We start from the raw sequence: 18,626 nt of genomic DNA on the forward strand, positions 1-18,626 counted from the left end.
GAATCCGCCACCAGCGCTGTATCATCAGCGAACAACAACTGACTCACTTCCCAAGCTCTCTCATCCCCAACAGACTTCATACTCGCCCCTCTTTCCAAGACTCTTGCATTTACCTCCCTAACAACCCCATCCATAAACAAATTAAACAACCACGGAGACATCACACACCCCTGCCGCAAACCTACATTCACTGAGAACCAATCACTTTCCTCTCTTCCTACACGCACACATGCCTTACATCCTCGATAAAAACTTTTCACTGCTTCTAACAACTTGCCTCCCACACCATATATTCTTAACACCTTCCACAGAGCATCTCTATCAACTCTATCATATGCCTTCTCCAGATCCATAAATGCTACATACAAATCCATTTGCTTTTCTAAGTATTTCTCGCATACATTCTTCAAAGCAAACACCTGATCCACACATCCTCTACCACTTCTGAAACCACACTGCTCTTCCCCAATCTGATGCTCTGTACATGCCTTCACCCTCTCAATCAATACTCTCCCATATAATTTACCAGGAATACTCAACAAACTTATTCTGTACATGCCTTCACCCTCTCAATCAATACTCTCCCATATAATTTACCAGGAATACTCAACAAACTTATACCTCTGTAATTTGAGCACTCACTCTTATCCCCTTTGCCTTTGTACAATGGCACTATGCACGCATTCCGCCAATCCTCAGGCACCTCACCATGAGTCATACATACATTAAATAACCTTACCAACCAGTCAACAATACAGTCACCCCCTTTTTTAATAAATTCCACTGCAATACCATCCAAACCTGCTGCCTTGCCGGCTTTCATCTTCCGCAAAGCTTTTACTACCTCCTCTCTGTTTACCAAATCATTTTCCCTAACCCTCTCACTTTGCACACCACCTCGACCCAAACACCCTATATCTGCCACTCTGTCATCAGACACATTCAACAAACCTTCAAAATACTCATTCCATCTCCTTCTCACATCACCACTACTTGTTATCACCTCCCCATTTACGCCCTTCACTGAAGTTCCCATTTGCTCCCTTGTCTTACGCACCCTATTTACCTCCTTCCAGAACATCTTTTTATTCTCCCTAAAATTTACTGATAGTCTCTCACCCCAACTCTCATTTGCCCTTTTTTTCACCTCTTGCACCTTTCTCTTGACCTCCTGTCTCTTTCTTTTATACTTCTCCCACTCAATTGCATTTTTTCCCTGCAAAAATCGTCCAAATGCCTCTCTCTTCTCTTTCACTAATACTCTTACTTCTTCATCCCACCACTCACTACCCTTTCTAAACAGCCCACCTCCCACTCTTCTCATGCCACAAGCATCTTTTGCGCAATCCATCACTGATTCCCTAAATACATCCCATTCCTCCCCCACTCCCCTTACTTCCATTGTTCTCACCTTTTTCCATTCTGTACACAGTCTCTCCTGATACTTCTTCACACAGGTCTCCTTCCCAAGCTCACTTACTCTCACCACCTTCTTCACCCCAACATTCACTCTTCTTTTCTGAAAACCCATACTAATCTTCACCTTAGCCTCCACAAGATAATGATCAGACATCCCTCCAGTTGCACCTCTCAGCACATTGACATCCAAAATTCTCTCTTTCGCACGCCTGTCAATTAACACGTAATCCAATAACGCTCTCTGGCCATCTCTCCTACTTACATAAGTATACTTATGTATATCTCGCTTTTTAAACCAGGTATTCCCAATCATCAGTCCTTTTTCAGCACATAAATCATACCCCTGGAAATGCAAAAACCCCGACAATCAAACCACAAATCATCTGTTCCACATTCATATGTTTTTCTTCAAGCTTTGGAAATGAGATATGCAGTTACAAAACAAACCGGATTAAATAATGTTGTAATAACCCAGATATGGGATTTACTGTCTTCTGTAAGTCCTATAGTCTGACTGTCGAAATCCATTTCCCATTTAGTTACAACAACTGTACCTACTTAAGAAGTTGGGTTGCCTCTTTGACCTCTTCCTCAAGGTGATGGCTATGGCAATAGTCTCTCCATACCTAGTGAACTCCAGTGCTGCTTCTTTGCTTTTAGTGACCGTGACTCACTCTTGACAGGCCCCTGGCAGAGGGCAACTCTAAGTTCAGTGTTTGTAGAGGGTCCTACCTAATATTACTACTGACTTCTCTTACCTAATGCTCCCACCCAATGTTCTTACCTACTACTTCTACCTAATGTTTCTACCTAAAGCTCCAACCTAAACATTCCTACATACTACTTCTATTTCTCCAACCATTTTGCCATAAGGCAGGGCTAGCACATAACGCTCACCAAAAGAAAATCTACAGTGAAGTGCTGTCATGCATTATGTATGATAAGGAGAGATTGTATTTCTGGAAAGAATGCCAGTAGTCAACGTGTGTGTGAGACAGCTATCTGGTTAAGAGGAGTGCGACTTGACAATAATGACGTGCTGGCTCACTATGCAGTTGTCACTAACCCTCCTGATACCCAGATAAGTAGGACTGGTAATATGCCTCCCTGGTTGTTGGCTGTCTATGAACTACTACCTCTTTTTAGGTTTTCATTAAACAAATAGTCAAATTCAAAAATAAAATGTTTACTCTTTTCCAGGAGGAGTATCATACCTGATATTTTCCACTTCCCTTTTGTTATACATAATAATACAATCCAGTACTGATGGTGCATCAGCTTCTAGGATAATAGTGTGCTCACTGACATAGAGACTGAAAATTCTAATGCAATCCATGTTGAAAAGACAATGAAACCATTCACTTTAACTGACCATCAAAGGTCACTATTTAGTCCAAACTAGTTGATGATTAATGCATTCTTGCAGATCTTGTGAAGTACTCAATTTTATTGTAAAGTTATTAACATGCAAAGGCAATCAAATTTCGCATGACAAATAATCTGAGCAGCATTTCATGAAATGCACACTCTTTCACATATTAATTTCAATATCCACATCAGCAGGATAAAATGCTAAATGGTGCTAGAATACTTGAGTTGAAGTTTTACATGCTTGCGCTAAACAGTAACTTCTCAAAATCTGACAAAATGGCAGCTTATGAAACCTTGATGTTTAAGAAGGCAGCACAGCTTCTAGTTTACACGACAAACTGTGGTGAGCAACATCCGAGCCGAGTTTCCTTTTCTTTTTTGCAATCCAAAGTCTTACATTTAAAGCATTGATAATCAAGGTATATAAATACTACTGCATAAGTTTTGTGCCTATTACCTTTCACTCTATAAAATAAAAAGGAACCACTCTCTTTGTGTTGTTCCTGGACCAATATGTTAGTCAACAGCCAATATCCGAGATAATGGAAGTGACAGCTACATGAACTACGTCCTACTGCAAAGCAAGCTACCACTTAAGTGAGACAAAGGTTAACAAACTGCTTAGTACGAGAATGAGTGTTTTAACTCGAGGGTTCATATCAAGCTATGAACACTGTACTTGCAACAGCTGGTCATCTATGGTGGAACTATCCTCTCAGTTTAAAAACTGAAATTCCCATTCACTATTTGTCATATTGCCTTCATATTGCACAAATCACAGACCTGCACCTCAGCAGTTCTTTCAACTAATGAAACCAATATACAGTACGAAAAAAACATTAATGGTAGGCCGGCCAAAACATCTGAAATATTATACTAACAAATTAAGTAAAATTCTGAAACTAACCACTTGTTCATTACTGAGGTCTAAAGTTTCCCATTTGAAGCCATCAGGGAGGTTGTATGGTTCTTGCTTGATGTCTGATATAGGTTTATCTGCTTCAATAGCCTCATTTACATCTTCCCCAATGTCTTCACCTAAAATATAAATCACATTCAGAGTAAACTGCAAACATTTCGATAAAGTCAAATAAGACATTAAAAATCTACTTTCAGCTTCGTTAAAAGAGAAAGCATATAAATAATGGTATACAGAGAGTATCAAAAACATGATAGGCTAAATTCAAGATACCTCTATACTCCGGAGCTTCACACTGTTTGCACTATCATTCAACACAAACGTTTCTAAGCAGCAAGTCTAAAATCCATAATTCTTGCTTGGCACCAAACAATATGAGTTTTATTCTTTATGGCTTTTAGGAATATGAGCCCCAGACGATGGTTTGAGCAATTCGGAACCTTAAAGGAGTTTTATCTAGTGGTGCTTGAAGCATATTTCAAATGTTTTTCATATCTCATCATTTCCAGCATTAGCAAGATAGTGCCAGCAACAGACAGAAAAAAAGGCCAGATTCACTTTCATTCTCTAGCTGTCTGGGCAATGCACATCATTCTAACCTAAATGTTTAAGTTATAAACAATGACATATATTACACACAGGGTTCGGGGGGGCTGGAAATCCTCCCATCCAGTTTTTACTTTTCCAAAAGAGGGAACAGAGAAGGGGGCCAAGTGAGGATTTTCTCTCTAAGGCTCAGTCCTCTGTTCTTAATGATACCTCACTAATGCGGGAAATGGCGAATATGTATGAAAAAAATATTACACTCAGCTTTAAAGGCCTAAAAGTCTCACTTGAAAGATCTGTATCTATACAGAAAAAAAAAAACATATCCTTGGTTCCAAGGAATTTGGAGCAGACCTAACGGTATTAACTCGGCTACAAAGATATCAAAAACATGAGAAACATTATAAGGCCTGGACTATGCATTCATCTATATCAAACTACAATTCTGCAACATTTACTCATTTCCAATGCATCTCAAGATAAGTTTTACAGCAATAAACACTCTTCCTTGCACATAAACTAAATGTACAAAGACTTCCTAAGTTTCTAAGTTTGTTGCATTCATTTTGTCATATTCTGACTTTAAACAACACAACAACCTTTACTTAGTCCCATCTTAAGCCATCTCTACAACCTGCTCATGTACATTTATCTGTACTATAGAACCACTACTTTCTCTAAATCCACAAATGTTCCTCCCTTATAAGATCTCTCATCATTTCCATGTAATAACAGTCTTACCAACAACTACCTATCAATAAGATTAATTTCCCTATGATTCATGGTTTTATTTTCTTTCCCTAAACCTTAAAACAACAAAACAACCACTAATTTTGTCTAGTAATCTAACAAACTTGCTCTTTGCCACTCAGGAAACCAATATATCCATTCAACAGCTACTCCACCTCCCCTCTTCATCAAATGATTTTTGACTCTTGAACAAGTTTTTTCCAATTCAAGAACACCAATACGGCACACTTTTCACATGCTCCCAACAACTAGACAAAAATAGTTCAGAGATCTTAAGAAAACCTGAAACAAAAATGCCTTTACAGTGTAGGCAAATGGAAGGGAGGTGTTTGTATCACAAATTCATATGTATTCATTGTATAAAATCAAATAACCTACTCACTGATCTTAGGAACTGGTTGAGTGTTCCAAAACTGAAACTCTCGCTGGTTCTGCAGCTGCAGCTTTCGCATATACCTTTCCATTTCTGGCATCAAAGGTGGAACCTGAGTTCCTACACCTATTCCACTAGCCTGAAAAGTGAAAATGGTACAGAATATATTCTAAGTGAAACATTTCTCCAATACTGTCCATTCAGTTCTTCTCAACCCACAAGCAAATGAAGCTCACTTGGCCTATTATTTTGTGTACCTAAATTATGTAATCTAGTGTCACTATACAACAGCTTAAACCTCTTCCTTATGTTTTGGAGCCAAGAGCAAGCCCCTCAGTAAAGTTTGATGGGAATACGATCCACTGCTCAAGCCTAAAAAAGACAGTCACTCACTATGCCCGGATATACACTTCTTAAGATGCCTATTTCCAATTTAAACATGCACCATTTCAAAAGAAAAAGTTTTATTGCAGATTCTTCTTAAAATTTTCCATAAGTAATGCATATGGATGTTTAAAGAATACTTCATGTGTGATATATCATCACTCTCATCAATTTCTGTTGAGGGCACTGAAAACTGATTATTGGAGAATTCTAAATTCTTTTAAGGATGCACTTCTCATGATTTTATGTGATTTCAAGACATTTTTGTCATATCTGGAACTTTCAAGCCGCTTTCAAGTCAAGGTGAAAAAACAATTCTGTGCCAAACATTTTTCAACAGAAATTCAGCCATTTTCAGGCAAAATCATGAAATCAATCGAGCAGCAAGAGACTTAAAGACTATCTATGTTATCTCAATTCAACACAAACTGCAGTTTCTAAGCACTGACCAAGCAGTTTCCACAGGCTATAAACCAAAGATGACAGTACTGTCAGTTATCATTATATCATAAAATAACTGACCTTTAAACAAATATACTAAAACCTCTAACATCCTCTTATGATCACTTCTTCAATCTGTTTTATCCCTTTACAATCACTTCTAAAATCTGTTTGATCCTCTCACAAAGTCATTTCTAACATCTATTTGACCCCTTCATAATCACTTCTAAAATCTGATCCTCTCATAATTCTAAAATCTGTTTGATGCCATCACAATTACTGATATGTTTGATCCTCTCCTAATCACTTCAAAAGCCTCTAGAATCTATTTAATCCTCAAACAAATACTAAAAATCATTTTTCTCAAAACTGACCTTTGTAAGCCCACTCGTACTGGGCTCTGATTCTCCATTGACCACAGGAATTTCAGGTCCATCTTTATCTTCTCTAGATTTGTTCATTTTATTTTTCTTCTTTCTGGGAAAGGAAAAATCACACATAACAGAATGAAGAATCATTAAAAGTATAGACAGCCAGTTTCATCGAAGTTACTCTACAACTAGTGGGATAATCCTAACACTTTATGCATGTGTGGCACACGCTGTGATATCTTCTCGTAACCAAAACACAATTATTGTAAAGTGACCCAAAAACAACTACTTTTCTATCTATTTATTCAGTACGCTATTTCCTATAATCTAATAGATGCTCTTGCATTATCTCCTCCATGACCCTAGTGATAATAGGCAATATTTCGTGTCTTACCAAACACAGCCAACACTGCTGCATTAACTTTCAGAGAATTAAAATTTGAAATTATAGATATATAAGAATACAGCAATACTCAGATATGCACAGTCTGACGAAAGAAAGAACTATGGAGAGAGAGAGAGAAAGAGAGAGATAGAGTGTGTGTGTGTGTGTGTGTCATAAAAAAATTCTTGTCATGAAGGAGAAAGTTGTAGAGGGTATATCCCGTACGTCTTAAGAACTTAATTTCTATAAAGTGCATGTATCCAGTAAGTGACAAATAAGAAAAAGTTACAAAAAGACCTGTTACATCTTACTATCACACAGGAGGAGCTCCATATTAAAGGTCACCCTTTGCTACACTACCTCACTCAATGAAAATTCATCTTTAATGTGTAAATCAAATCAAGGAACCAATTCATTCAAGAGGATAAAATTCTTTTCAACAGAAATTTCACCCTATAACTTAAAGAGTTTTATTTGTATCTATCCATTACCATTGCTCCATTTCCAATTCCCAAAATATGAAGCTTGAATATCATATCAGTAATCAAAAAATATACTGAATTTAATTACTAATAAATGAAAATAATAATATCAAAAAGATCAAATATGACAACTTATGCTCCATATCTCCATACTGCAGACAAAATAAGAATTTCTCAAAGCACTACACAATCTAATGCATAAGAATGTTTTAGTTAACTAATGATTTCAGTATGCTTTTACTTTGCATACTGAGAAGAGAGATACTATGCATGCACTACAGACCTATCATTCCATACGAAATACCATTATGCATATGAAATGGCTATAAAGTGTTTAACAGCTCCCAAACTGATATCTAATCATAAAACAGCTAATGAACATCTAAGTATTAATATCAACTACGCTAAAATACAATTACCATCCACCAGACTCTAAGAACCTCGGCCAATGCAATTTCTGTCAAGTCATTCACCGTGAAATGATATTAGTACCACTCTGACACCATAAATGCCTCATCAGTGCATCAGCTATAAATTGATGATTTCTCTTCATCACCTTATCAACACTTTAAAAATCAACTTTAAAGGGATTAGATGCTGGTAGCAAGAAATGGGAAGGACGATGAAGATTAAGAAAATTGATGGGTTTAATATACTGAATTTTACACAATGATAACGACCAAACTATCCTTAGCTTAACCTAGCCTAGACTCAATTAGGGTTGGTTGAGTTCAAGCCTAAACCAAAATTCTTTATCTTAATTAAATAGGTAAACGGCTGGGATGCTATCATAAAAAAAACAAGCAAAAAAAATGTCCCATTACAAGAATTATCATTCCCATGACATTTCACATTGTAGCCCTCAGCTTCTCTTATCTGTTTACCACAAAAAAAAATCACATTGACTGTGCGACTTACATACTTCTCCCACATGTAGGTATTTTACAGAAAAATACACAACCTTGTCTCCCTTAAATGCTCCTCATGACGATCATCTTAAGTGATGATAAGCTTATAATTCAAGGGCCATACTTTACGGAACACCTAATTCAAAGTCCCATTTTCACACCTGTAACAAAGAAGGGAAAAGCATAACACCACAACTGAAATAGTATATGCAAAAAGTAACCAGGAATTCAGTAGAAGCTTTACCTTACAATAACAGCACTTCGCATAAAAAAAAATTATGAAAGAACAAATGTGCAATTACAAACCTTAAAGATTTAGAGAAAATAATCTCACAAATGGAAAAAATCAATGTAAAAACAATACTCCAGTTGGGTTTCAATTCATAGGCATGATACAGTGGTGCAGCTAAACAAGAACAAGTAAAAAAAAGTTATCCATTGATTTGTGCTGTAATTGGTCTCTTTTTTTCTCAGGGATATCATATACCTTTCTTTATTTTCTCCTCCAATACACACTTCTTAATAATCATAACATATACATACATGTGTATATGGATGGATTGGGCAATTTTCTCGTCTGTTTCCTTGCGCTGATGATAAAGGTGAGAAACTGCAGAAGCTGGTGACAGTTTGGTAAAGTGTGTGAAAGAAGAAAGCTGAGAGTAAATGTGAATAAGAGCAAGGTTATTAGGTTCAGTAGGGTTGAGGGACAAGTAAATTAGGAGGTAAGCTTGAATGGAGAAAAACTGGAGGAAGTGAAGTGTTTCAGATATCTGGGAGTGGATTTGGCAGCGGATGGAACCATGGAAGTGGAAGTGAGTCAGAGGGTGGGGGAGGGGGTGAAGGTTCTGGGAGCGTTGAAGAATGTATGGAAGGCGGGAACATGTATACGAGTGGATGGGCCATTTTTTGTCTGCTTCCTGGCACTACCTCGCTGACATATTTGCCATTTCCCACATTAGCGAGGTAGCGTGAAGAACAGGGGACAGAGCCTTAGAGAGAAAAATCCTCACATGATCCCCATCTCTGTTCTTTCTTGAAGATATGTAGTACGATAGCTTCAACTGCTTCGTTCCGGTTATTTACTTGTACACCTCCATGTTAGCATTACTCATGAGGAATTAATTCAACTGTTCTTATAAATCTTCTAGCATACATCCAATCACTACATACTCATTATGAACAGACTCATCTACTCCTGCAACTTGCTGGTATATGTCCACTCCAGCTTTCATTACAATGAGTTAACTCGTCTAATCCAACAATTCATTAGTATAAGTGCTCTTCAGCACTGACTCACGATGAATTAATTCATTTAGTTCATCTATATGTTCATTCCAAGGAAATTAGTGAGTTCTGAGGATGTGTGGACTACAATGTGGAACATTATGTACAATGTTTTGCAACAAAACTAGCTTTTGAAAATGAATACTTCTAATACAGGAACACATTGAGTATTTATTATGAAAATTGGTAGACTTGTATTTCTTATCTTTTGATATCAAATAACCAATGACAGAAGGGCTATAACAACTGATAATACGTGAAGCACTATTTAAGCTCCATCAACGCAAGGTTTAGGAAACGGCTATTCTTATTTATGGAGCTTCATACAGTTCATTCTGATTACAGAAATACTATCAGAGGACTAATTCATCTTAACTTTTAAAGTGAATATCATATATGGTGACAGTAGTATACTGGGGAAACTATGGGGCAAATGATGCATCAGTATATTAAACATGAGTAAAAGTCAACATAACATATGAAAACCTCACTAAATCTCCCTAGTAGTCAAGATACTTAACACTTTTCAATACTGCTGTCAAAACAAACTAATCACACACATGAAAATAAACTGTCAACACAATACTAGAGGCCAATAAACAAAAAACACTGTGACCAGACATGCAACACCCAACGGATGAATGCAAAGCCGATACATTTGTACCATTACTTTGGCTACTGGGTGATGTTAGGTTAGTCTTTTGTGGGTTCAGTGGATGACGGTATTTTTGCAAGTGCTGTATCTACTTCTAAATAAATACCACACCTCCTCTGACATACCTAACCCTCATCACCTTACTCAATATTACAGAATAAAATATAATTCTTTAAATCACTTGGCAACTGTTCCAGTTTTCTTTATAAATTACATTAGCACTGCACTAAACAATACATCAATATTCAAAGCTAAAACTAACGAGGGTCAAAAATGGACAATAACCAGGACTCGTACATATCAAGAGAACCCATGAAAACTTCACCTAGCCTCTCCTAAAAGCTAATCATAGTGCAACTATCCCAACAATATTGTAATGTGACTGGAGACTGTATAATAATAATGGCTTATCGGAGAGGGTGGGCAGTGAAGCTACACGCCACCATGCATCATGTTTTTTACGTTTAATGGCAGTTGGTCACACAGGTACCTTAGGTACAAGTACAACACCAATGATTAAGATCAATCTTAGTTCCTCTGAGAAGATAGGGTAGGGGCTTACTGGCTGTGTTGATTTACACATATATCACCTTTCATATCAATCCACTGTTTGTTCCTAGCCCTCCCCACTATCGGTTAACGTATGATAAAAATACAGAAATCATACGCCTTCTGCTAGTATATTACACTACAACATATGATACCAAAACAAATCTAGTAATTCTTAAAAGCAAATCTATGCAGAGTTTGATTCTTACTGGAAAATTAATCCAAGAATGAGTTAAATCATACCCACTCGGCAGGTCTGTCCATAACACTATGGAAATATACTAATTCTCTCACTCCCCGAGAAACCAATGAGGAAAATTGGTAAGGGTTTAACGGAAGAGTCTCATCACTCTATTTCAGTCCAGTTTAGCCGAGTTTAGAGGGAGGAGGATGAGAGAAATAGGGTAGTAGCCCCTAATTACCCGGAAAAAAAGGAAAATGTCTATGAAAAATTCCTCCATTATTCCTGGACTCATGAAATCCACACTCCTCTCACACACACAGCCCTTGCTCTCATGGCTGTAAGTCTTTATCATACCCTAATGAAAGACAGACAAGACATCGAGTGTGTGTGTGTGAGTGAGGGATTCACACTCCTCGTCTGCACACAGCTGGCGACCGTCGCCCTACACCACCAACCCTGCTATGGGGTTGGGGGTCGATGATCCGCCATATTTACTCTCCTCTCATCCATCTCCAACACCGTCTCGTTCATAGAGAGAGAGACACACAGAGACGAGTCCCAGCCATGAGCCTGGCCACCTTAGCTCCATGACAACACCTCCTGACCCTATTTTATGTGCCACTAGTTAACCGCGGCCGGTGGTGGTCAGGAGGGAGGGGGACGACCCCCTGTCATCACGACAGCCCTCACGCCATTCCACGACCCACACCCACTCAGGCAGCTCCATTTACACACTTGGATACAGGGATCTTGAATAAAGGAGAAGGTATGGGGGACGACGGGACTCACGACTTGCTCTGGTGGCCCTGGATGGCGGTGAACCCATCAGATTTGTCGGGAGCCGCCATGTTCACTGAAAATACCTCTGGCAGCGGTACAAGTGAGACCCGGGAAGCGCCACCTTGCCACCCCCTAGCCCTCACTCCCTCCCTACCTCCATCCTCAACTCTCTCATATTTTACCCTCCAAAAATATATATATACCTAATTCATGACACTTGTATGACTCTACTTCACCCCAGATCTACTGTAGTTTAGGAGACACAGTGGGTTTACAGCCTGATGTCCATCTCCACACTAGTTAGACACGAATATTAATGTACGTCTCAAGCTCCCTCCCGCCTCAACTCTCTCACATTTTACCCTCCAAAAATATATATATACTTAATTCATGACACTTGTATGACTCTACTTCACCCCAGATCTACTGTAGTTTAGGAGACACAGTGGGTTTACACTGTGATGTCCATCTCCACACTAGTTAGACACGAATATTAATGTACGTCTCTTAAGCTCCCTCCTTCCCCAACTCTCTCACATTTTACCCAACAAAAAAAATATATATATACCTAATTGATGACCCTTATATGACTATACTTCACCCCAGATCTACTGTAGTTTAGGAGACATAGTGGGTTTACATCCTAATGTCCATCTCTACACTAGTTAGACACGAATATTAATGTACGTCTCTTAGGCTTTCATCATCATAACTGGTTTGGGTATTATTTGTTGTACTCAGTTTGGGGCATACGAGAGACACATTGTAATAACCTATTTATACCGTTTATATGGAGAGATTCTTACACTCATGGGGACCCATCTGTTTCAACCTTCTGTACTAGCTAACAACTCTTTAGATTTGTTCTCTGTCCACATTCATGATTCAGTGAACGTATTCCATTCGCCCACTAGTCATACTGTTAAAATACTTCTTTACACCTTTTTCATCATATTTCCTGCCTGTTTTCATGTTAGACCTCTGGTTATTCTAACCCTACGTCTTTCCAAGAACAGTTCATTGTTAATATCGACTAAGAGGTTAGAAACTTAAAAGGCTGTAATCAGGTCACCCCTTACTCCTCTGTCATCCATGATGGACAAATTCGAGGTCTCTTAACATTCCCCTGTAAGTCAGCTCTATTGATTCTGGCACCAATTTTGTTGCCTTGTGAACCTTCTCAATCAGTTCATTGTGCTCCTTTAAATCTAAAAAATCTAGTTTGGGCGTAATGCCGGATGCGAGCAGCTTGCTGTAATATTCCTTATCCATTTACTTGAATGCAGCTGTAATATTTGCCCCTACCACAGTTTGTCTCCTTTACTATTTTCTCATACTGGACTCGACATATTCCTTCAGCTTATATCTTGCTGGCTCATGTTCACATCAAGGCCTGTTCTCGCCGTGTCTCTACTTCAATTTGGACTGAGTTTCAACCACGTACCAGACCAACTGTAACGTTTGGTTCAGGTCCCATTACTGTTAATGCAATGGGAGGGACTTGTGCCATTGTACTACTATGCATTACAAAAAAATCCTGTACTTTCTCGGGCTCCGAGTTTTAACGACTATATCAATTGACTATGCATGTCAATCTCTTTCATTTTCTTTCTTTCAATATATGAGGCATTTGTCTGTGGGTCACATAGAAACTATGTAGTTCGGGTTCAGTAGAATTTGATATATATGGGTATGCCTCATCTCGTTTACATGATCTCAATTCGCCCAAAGATATTCATCATTACACAAATGAATACATAATGACGTTGGCACAGACACCACGAATCTGGTACTGTGGTTCATTAAAACTGAACAATATCAAGGACAGTAAATATCTTATTGAATTACTCCATCTTGAAAAGTTTCTTAGCTTGCTTTAACTACTTCTTGGCTACATAACTCCTCTCTGAAGGTATTAACTACAGGTCGATCCCCTCATATCTTGACTGTATTGCCCACTTATCTCTTTTATTCTAAAAATTGTATTTTACCCTCTTGGTCAAAGTGTTGCCTTCAAACTATCTATGATTAAAGAGGCGTTATCATACGCCATCTTAGTTCCATATTGCCACTCAGTGGGCCTCCTGCAGATGGCTCGTGCCTTCCTTTTGTTCCCCCTTGAAATGCTCCTTCGCCAATGGTTGTTTCCATGTATGACAGACGGGGTTCATCGTAACTGCCAATAACCCATAACCTGGTGTCTGTCACCACTCGACTGGCTAATAAGATGTTGGTTTACGGTCTGTAAATTACGGCCTAATTGTCTGGGGTTTGACATATGAATACAGCTACAAGGGCATTGTGGCAAGGCAGGGTAGTGTAGTTGAGCAAGAGGCCCAGGTTCCCCACAAAGATATGTTTACGATGGTTGCTCTTGTGGACTATTGGCTGTGAGGAGGGACTTTTGGGGTGATACTGGAAGAGCATCCCTACGTCTATATATATATAGCCGCCATATCTTGACTTAAGGGTTATATGACGCGAATTTTTCAATGGACACTCAAACCTCCATTGGGAATGAGTCGTCCATGCGTCTTATTGAGATTTCTTCCCATGACACATCCCGCTTACATACTCGTCCTCTAAAAATGGATAGAGTTCTCTTATCTCTAAGGCTCTGTCTGTCCTTAAAAATACAAGAATCCAAGTGAACTGATACCACAACAGTACGACAATAAATACACCATATTGTTTTATCCCTTACGTGTTATCTCGTCCTGTATAAAACCACAACAATTAGATGCTACCTGGTAAGTGTTATCTGTATATGAGGGATAGTCATTATATATGCTGGACTGAACTATAGTTAGAATGACATCCGCGTTAGGTCATCATGGTTGTCAGGACTTCCTCTTTCACCGAAATATTTTCAGCAACCTAATTGGCCTAATTGTGTCACTTATCATTCCTGTTGTTAAGATGGAATATACTAGTCATTCGTACAAGTGAGGAATTTCATCATTTTTCCCAATTGTTCTATAGACCTAAAGAAGACGTGAACCATCACAAGGATGGAAAAGTGACAATATTTTGAAGTCTGGCTGTTTACAGTGCCATCAGTCTAATAAACAATGAATAACAAGTATATACTGAAAAAATAAATATCAAGAAAAACCACATTACGTATATCTTGATATAATGAAACAAGACTTCAAGCGTCTCTTGAACTGTAGTTGTTTGTTAAGTAATATGACCTCTACAGCACCGGTCATGGTGTCTGGTTAACGCCATGGGGTTTTACCTTTAAAAGTCATAATGAAGCATGAGTTTCTAGGAATATATATATATATATATATATATATATATATATATATATATATATATATATATATATATATATTATCCCTGGGGATAGGGGATTAAGAATACTTGCCACGTATTCCCTGCGTGTCGTAGAAGGCGACTAAAAGGGGAGGGAGCGGGGGGCTGGAAATCCTCCCCTCTCGTTTTTTTTTTTTTTTTTAATTTTCCAAAAGAAGGAACAGAGGGGGCCAGGTGAGGATATTCCAAAAAAGGCCCAGTCCTCTGTTCTTAACGCTACCTCGCTAACGCGGGAAATGGCGAAGTTTAAAAGAAAAAAAAAATACATATATATATATATATATATATATATATATATATATATATATATATATATATATATAATCATGAACGGGGTTTTCTCTTAATGGGTTCTCGAGAATGGGGTAAGCAAGAAAGTGAAGCAAAGTCAAGGTATATATATAGAGACAGGGTTTTTACAATACAGTCTTGACGGGATGTTTCAAGTGGTATTTCCACATTTCCTGCTTTCTCACACTTCTGCCTCGCTCTCGATACGGTTACAAATATGTCCTCAAAGTTTGCTGACATGGTTCTTGCTTGTCCAAGTGCCTTCTCTGTCTCCCTCATACACTGTTAAGGACCGGGGACGTGGTTAATGCATAGATCATGCACGACTTTATTTAGCTGTTAAGGACCGGGGACGTGGTTAATGCATAGATCATGCACGACTTTATTTAGCTGTTAAGGACCGGGGACGTGGTTAATGCATAGATCATGCACGACTTTATTTAGCTATTAAGGACTGAGGACGTGGTTAATGCATAGATCATACACAAATTTATTTAGCTGTTAAGGACTGGGGACGTGGTTAATGCATAGATCATGCACGACTTTATTTAGCTGTTAAGGACTGGGGACGTGGTTAATGCATAGATCATACACGACTTTATTTAGCTGTTAAGGACTGGGGACGTGGTTAATGCATAGATCATGCACGACTTTATTTAGCTGTTAAGGACCGGGGACTTGGTTAATGCATAGATCATGCACGACTTTATTTAGCTGTTATGGACCGGGGACGTGGTTAATGCATATGCACAAATTTATTCAGCTGTTAAGGACCGGGGACGTGGTTAATCCATAGATCATGCACGAATTTATTTAGCTGTTAAGGACTGGGGACGTGGTTAATGCATAGATCATACACAAATTTATTTAGCTGTTAAGGACTGGGGACGTGGTTAATGCACAGATCACACACGACTTTATTTAGCTGTTAAGGACCGGGGACGTGGTTAATGCGTAGATCATACATGACTTTATTTAGCTGTTAAGGACTGGGGACGTGGTTAATGCATAGATCATGTACAAATTTATTTAGCTGTTAAGGACCGGGGACGTGGTTAATCCATAGATCATGCACGAATTTATTTAGCTGTTAAGGACCGGGGACGTGGTTAATGCATAGATCATACACAAATTTATTTAGCTGTTAAGGACTGGGGACGTGGTTAATGCATAGATCACACACGACTTTACTTAGCTGTTAAGGACCGGGGACGTGGTTAATGCGTAGATCATACACAACTTTATTTAGCTATGTAGTTGTTGAGAATATTCAAGAGATGGGGGTCCCATGAGTATAAGACTCCCTATCAAAATGGTACAAATAGGTCATTACAATTGAAGGAAATATCAATACTGTGACCAGAGTTAGTCAATACTGACCTAAAGTTCGAAAATGAAGGCAGGGTAGTAGTTTCAGAAGCTAAGGGGACACATTTGATATCCTTTTGGCTGAATTATACTATCTACGACTGTTTGAAGGACTTATTAAATGCGAGAAATCTTGAACAGCTTTTGAAACAAAGTAATTTCATAATAGCTGGCAAACTGATGGCCGTTCTTCGAGATGACTTCTTTATATAGATATATAAAAAGACTAAACACACTGGACCTATCATTTGCATGACGACTTACTAATTTATGTTGTTGAATTGCTTCTGATAAACAACACTGGTACAAGGACCTACTGGAAACAATCTATCTCTCTAATGCCTGTTCCCTCTTGGAACGCCATCAAATTGGTGGCCAAGGCAAAAGTCTCTGTAACCAGTGATCTCCATTGCCACTTGTTAGCCTTTAGCACCCCGCCCTCAAGAGGCCAACTCTAGCAGTGTGTTTGTTGAGAGTCCTACCTAAACTTTTCAATTACAGAACTAAATGCTCCTGAAAAATGGCAACTGTTTTTGCTGCTTTGTTTTTAGGTTGATAAGCAGTCTGTACAACAGATATCTTGATCTAAGCAACTGAGCAGCTTCATTTCCACATTTCCAGAATATTACAAGCCTATCTCCACCATCTCGCTACCAAAGCATAAAAACACTATAAATACAATGGAGCTGTAGTCATGTTGGTAATGTATCAAACTTCTTCAATGAATTCTGTCAGCAACTACTTAGTTGTTCTTACAGAAAAGTTGAGAAAACTTGGTATTGGAATTTGAACTAATATACACCTAAATGATATCTTATTAGGCAAAATGTTTGTTTGAAGTACATTGCACCTCCTTTTAAAACTGGCAAAAGAATTCAAGTCTAGACATTCCACACCTTTGTCCAAATATCTTCATTAAATCAGTCTAAATATAAGGGGATGAATCAGGCACACAAAGCCCCTAAACATCACTCACAGATATTGGCAATCCATGCCCTTACGATGCAGTGGTGTGTTTCTCAATCTTTCATGTATATCAAAGTTCCTCAAAATGTATTCATACCATTTTCCAAACTTAAAAATACTTCCATTGCATACAATTTCCAATCATCCATCTAACATCTTCACTGGAAGTATCCCAAGCCTTGATCAACGCTCTCACTATGCCTTTTCATCTCTTACATGTTCCTTTCCATCGTGCCTTCCACAGTTCAGGACTGTTCATGTCCACTTCATCCACATGACAACTAACATACTTTCTACATGACCATAATAATTGAAAAAACCTTAGTCCATATCAAGTGTGATGGGTGGCTTGGATAGGTGGCAGGATACAGTGGATGTGGGAGTCCTAGGTGGCTTTTGAGTCCTAAGAGTAAATTACTAGGAGTGAAAGAACATGCGGGTTGTGTACATCAGCAGGCATAAGTGTTGCAAAAACATATTTTAAACACAAGAGATGTCCAGATATACACAATGGCATGACAAGTTTGACCCGGTAGAAGAGCATAACTGATTTGTTTTTGTCAAAGAGTATAAGATACAAGTAAGTGTGAATGATGAATGGTCTATATGAGGCTTGGCAATGGGTCTGTTAGATCCTCTGGAAGTTAAACACAAGACTGCCTCTGATTGTGGATGGTACATGACTGGAAATATGAATGAATCATTGAAAATAAAAAAAAAATGTAAACAATGAAATTGTGAAACTTACCCTCCACCAGAAGTCTGCTGAAAAGTAAACGGATCCAAAACAGTAGAGAGTGAAGTAGAGGTGACGTGGAGGCAGCTTAAGATTACATTATTGGAGGCTATGCAGTATGGCATGTATGTACAGGTTCT

General features: G+C 38.4%; 1 protein-coding gene across 9 annotated transcripts in view; it reads right to left on the reverse strand.

Annotated features, from left to right (window-relative positions):
- The window catches only part of Nmt (N-myristoyl transferase), a 105,740-nt gene extending 87,114 nt beyond the window's left edge, over positions 1–18,626 (reverse strand). For 3 of the 9 annotated variants that reach the window (XM_071656826.1, XM_071656831.1, XM_071656834.1), the window contains exons 1-4: positions 11,814–11,925; positions 6,578–6,680; positions 5,388–5,517; positions 3,698–3,828 (exon numbers count right to left, since the gene is read on the reverse strand). In XM_071656826.1, the coding sequence (XP_071512927.1) occupies positions 3,698–3,828; positions 5,388–5,517; positions 6,578–6,680; positions 11,814–11,872 (423 nt within the window). In that variant the 5' untranslated portion in view covers positions 11,873–11,925. Of the gene's footprint in view, positions 1–3,697; positions 3,829–5,387; positions 5,518–6,577; positions 6,681–8,359; positions 8,511–8,892; positions 9,250–11,759; positions 11,781–11,813; positions 11,926–18,498 lie in introns of those variants that run through there. The other 6 variants (XM_071656827.1, XM_071656828.1, XR_011712044.1 and 3 more) reach the window with 6 other exon arrangements.

This window comes from Panulirus ornatus, chromosome 63 (assembly GCF_036320965.1).
Source record: "Panulirus ornatus isolate Po-2019 chromosome 63, ASM3632096v1, whole genome shotgun sequence".
NCBI classification, from domain to species: Eukaryota; Metazoa; Arthropoda; class Malacostraca; order Decapoda; family Palinuridae; genus Panulirus; species Panulirus ornatus.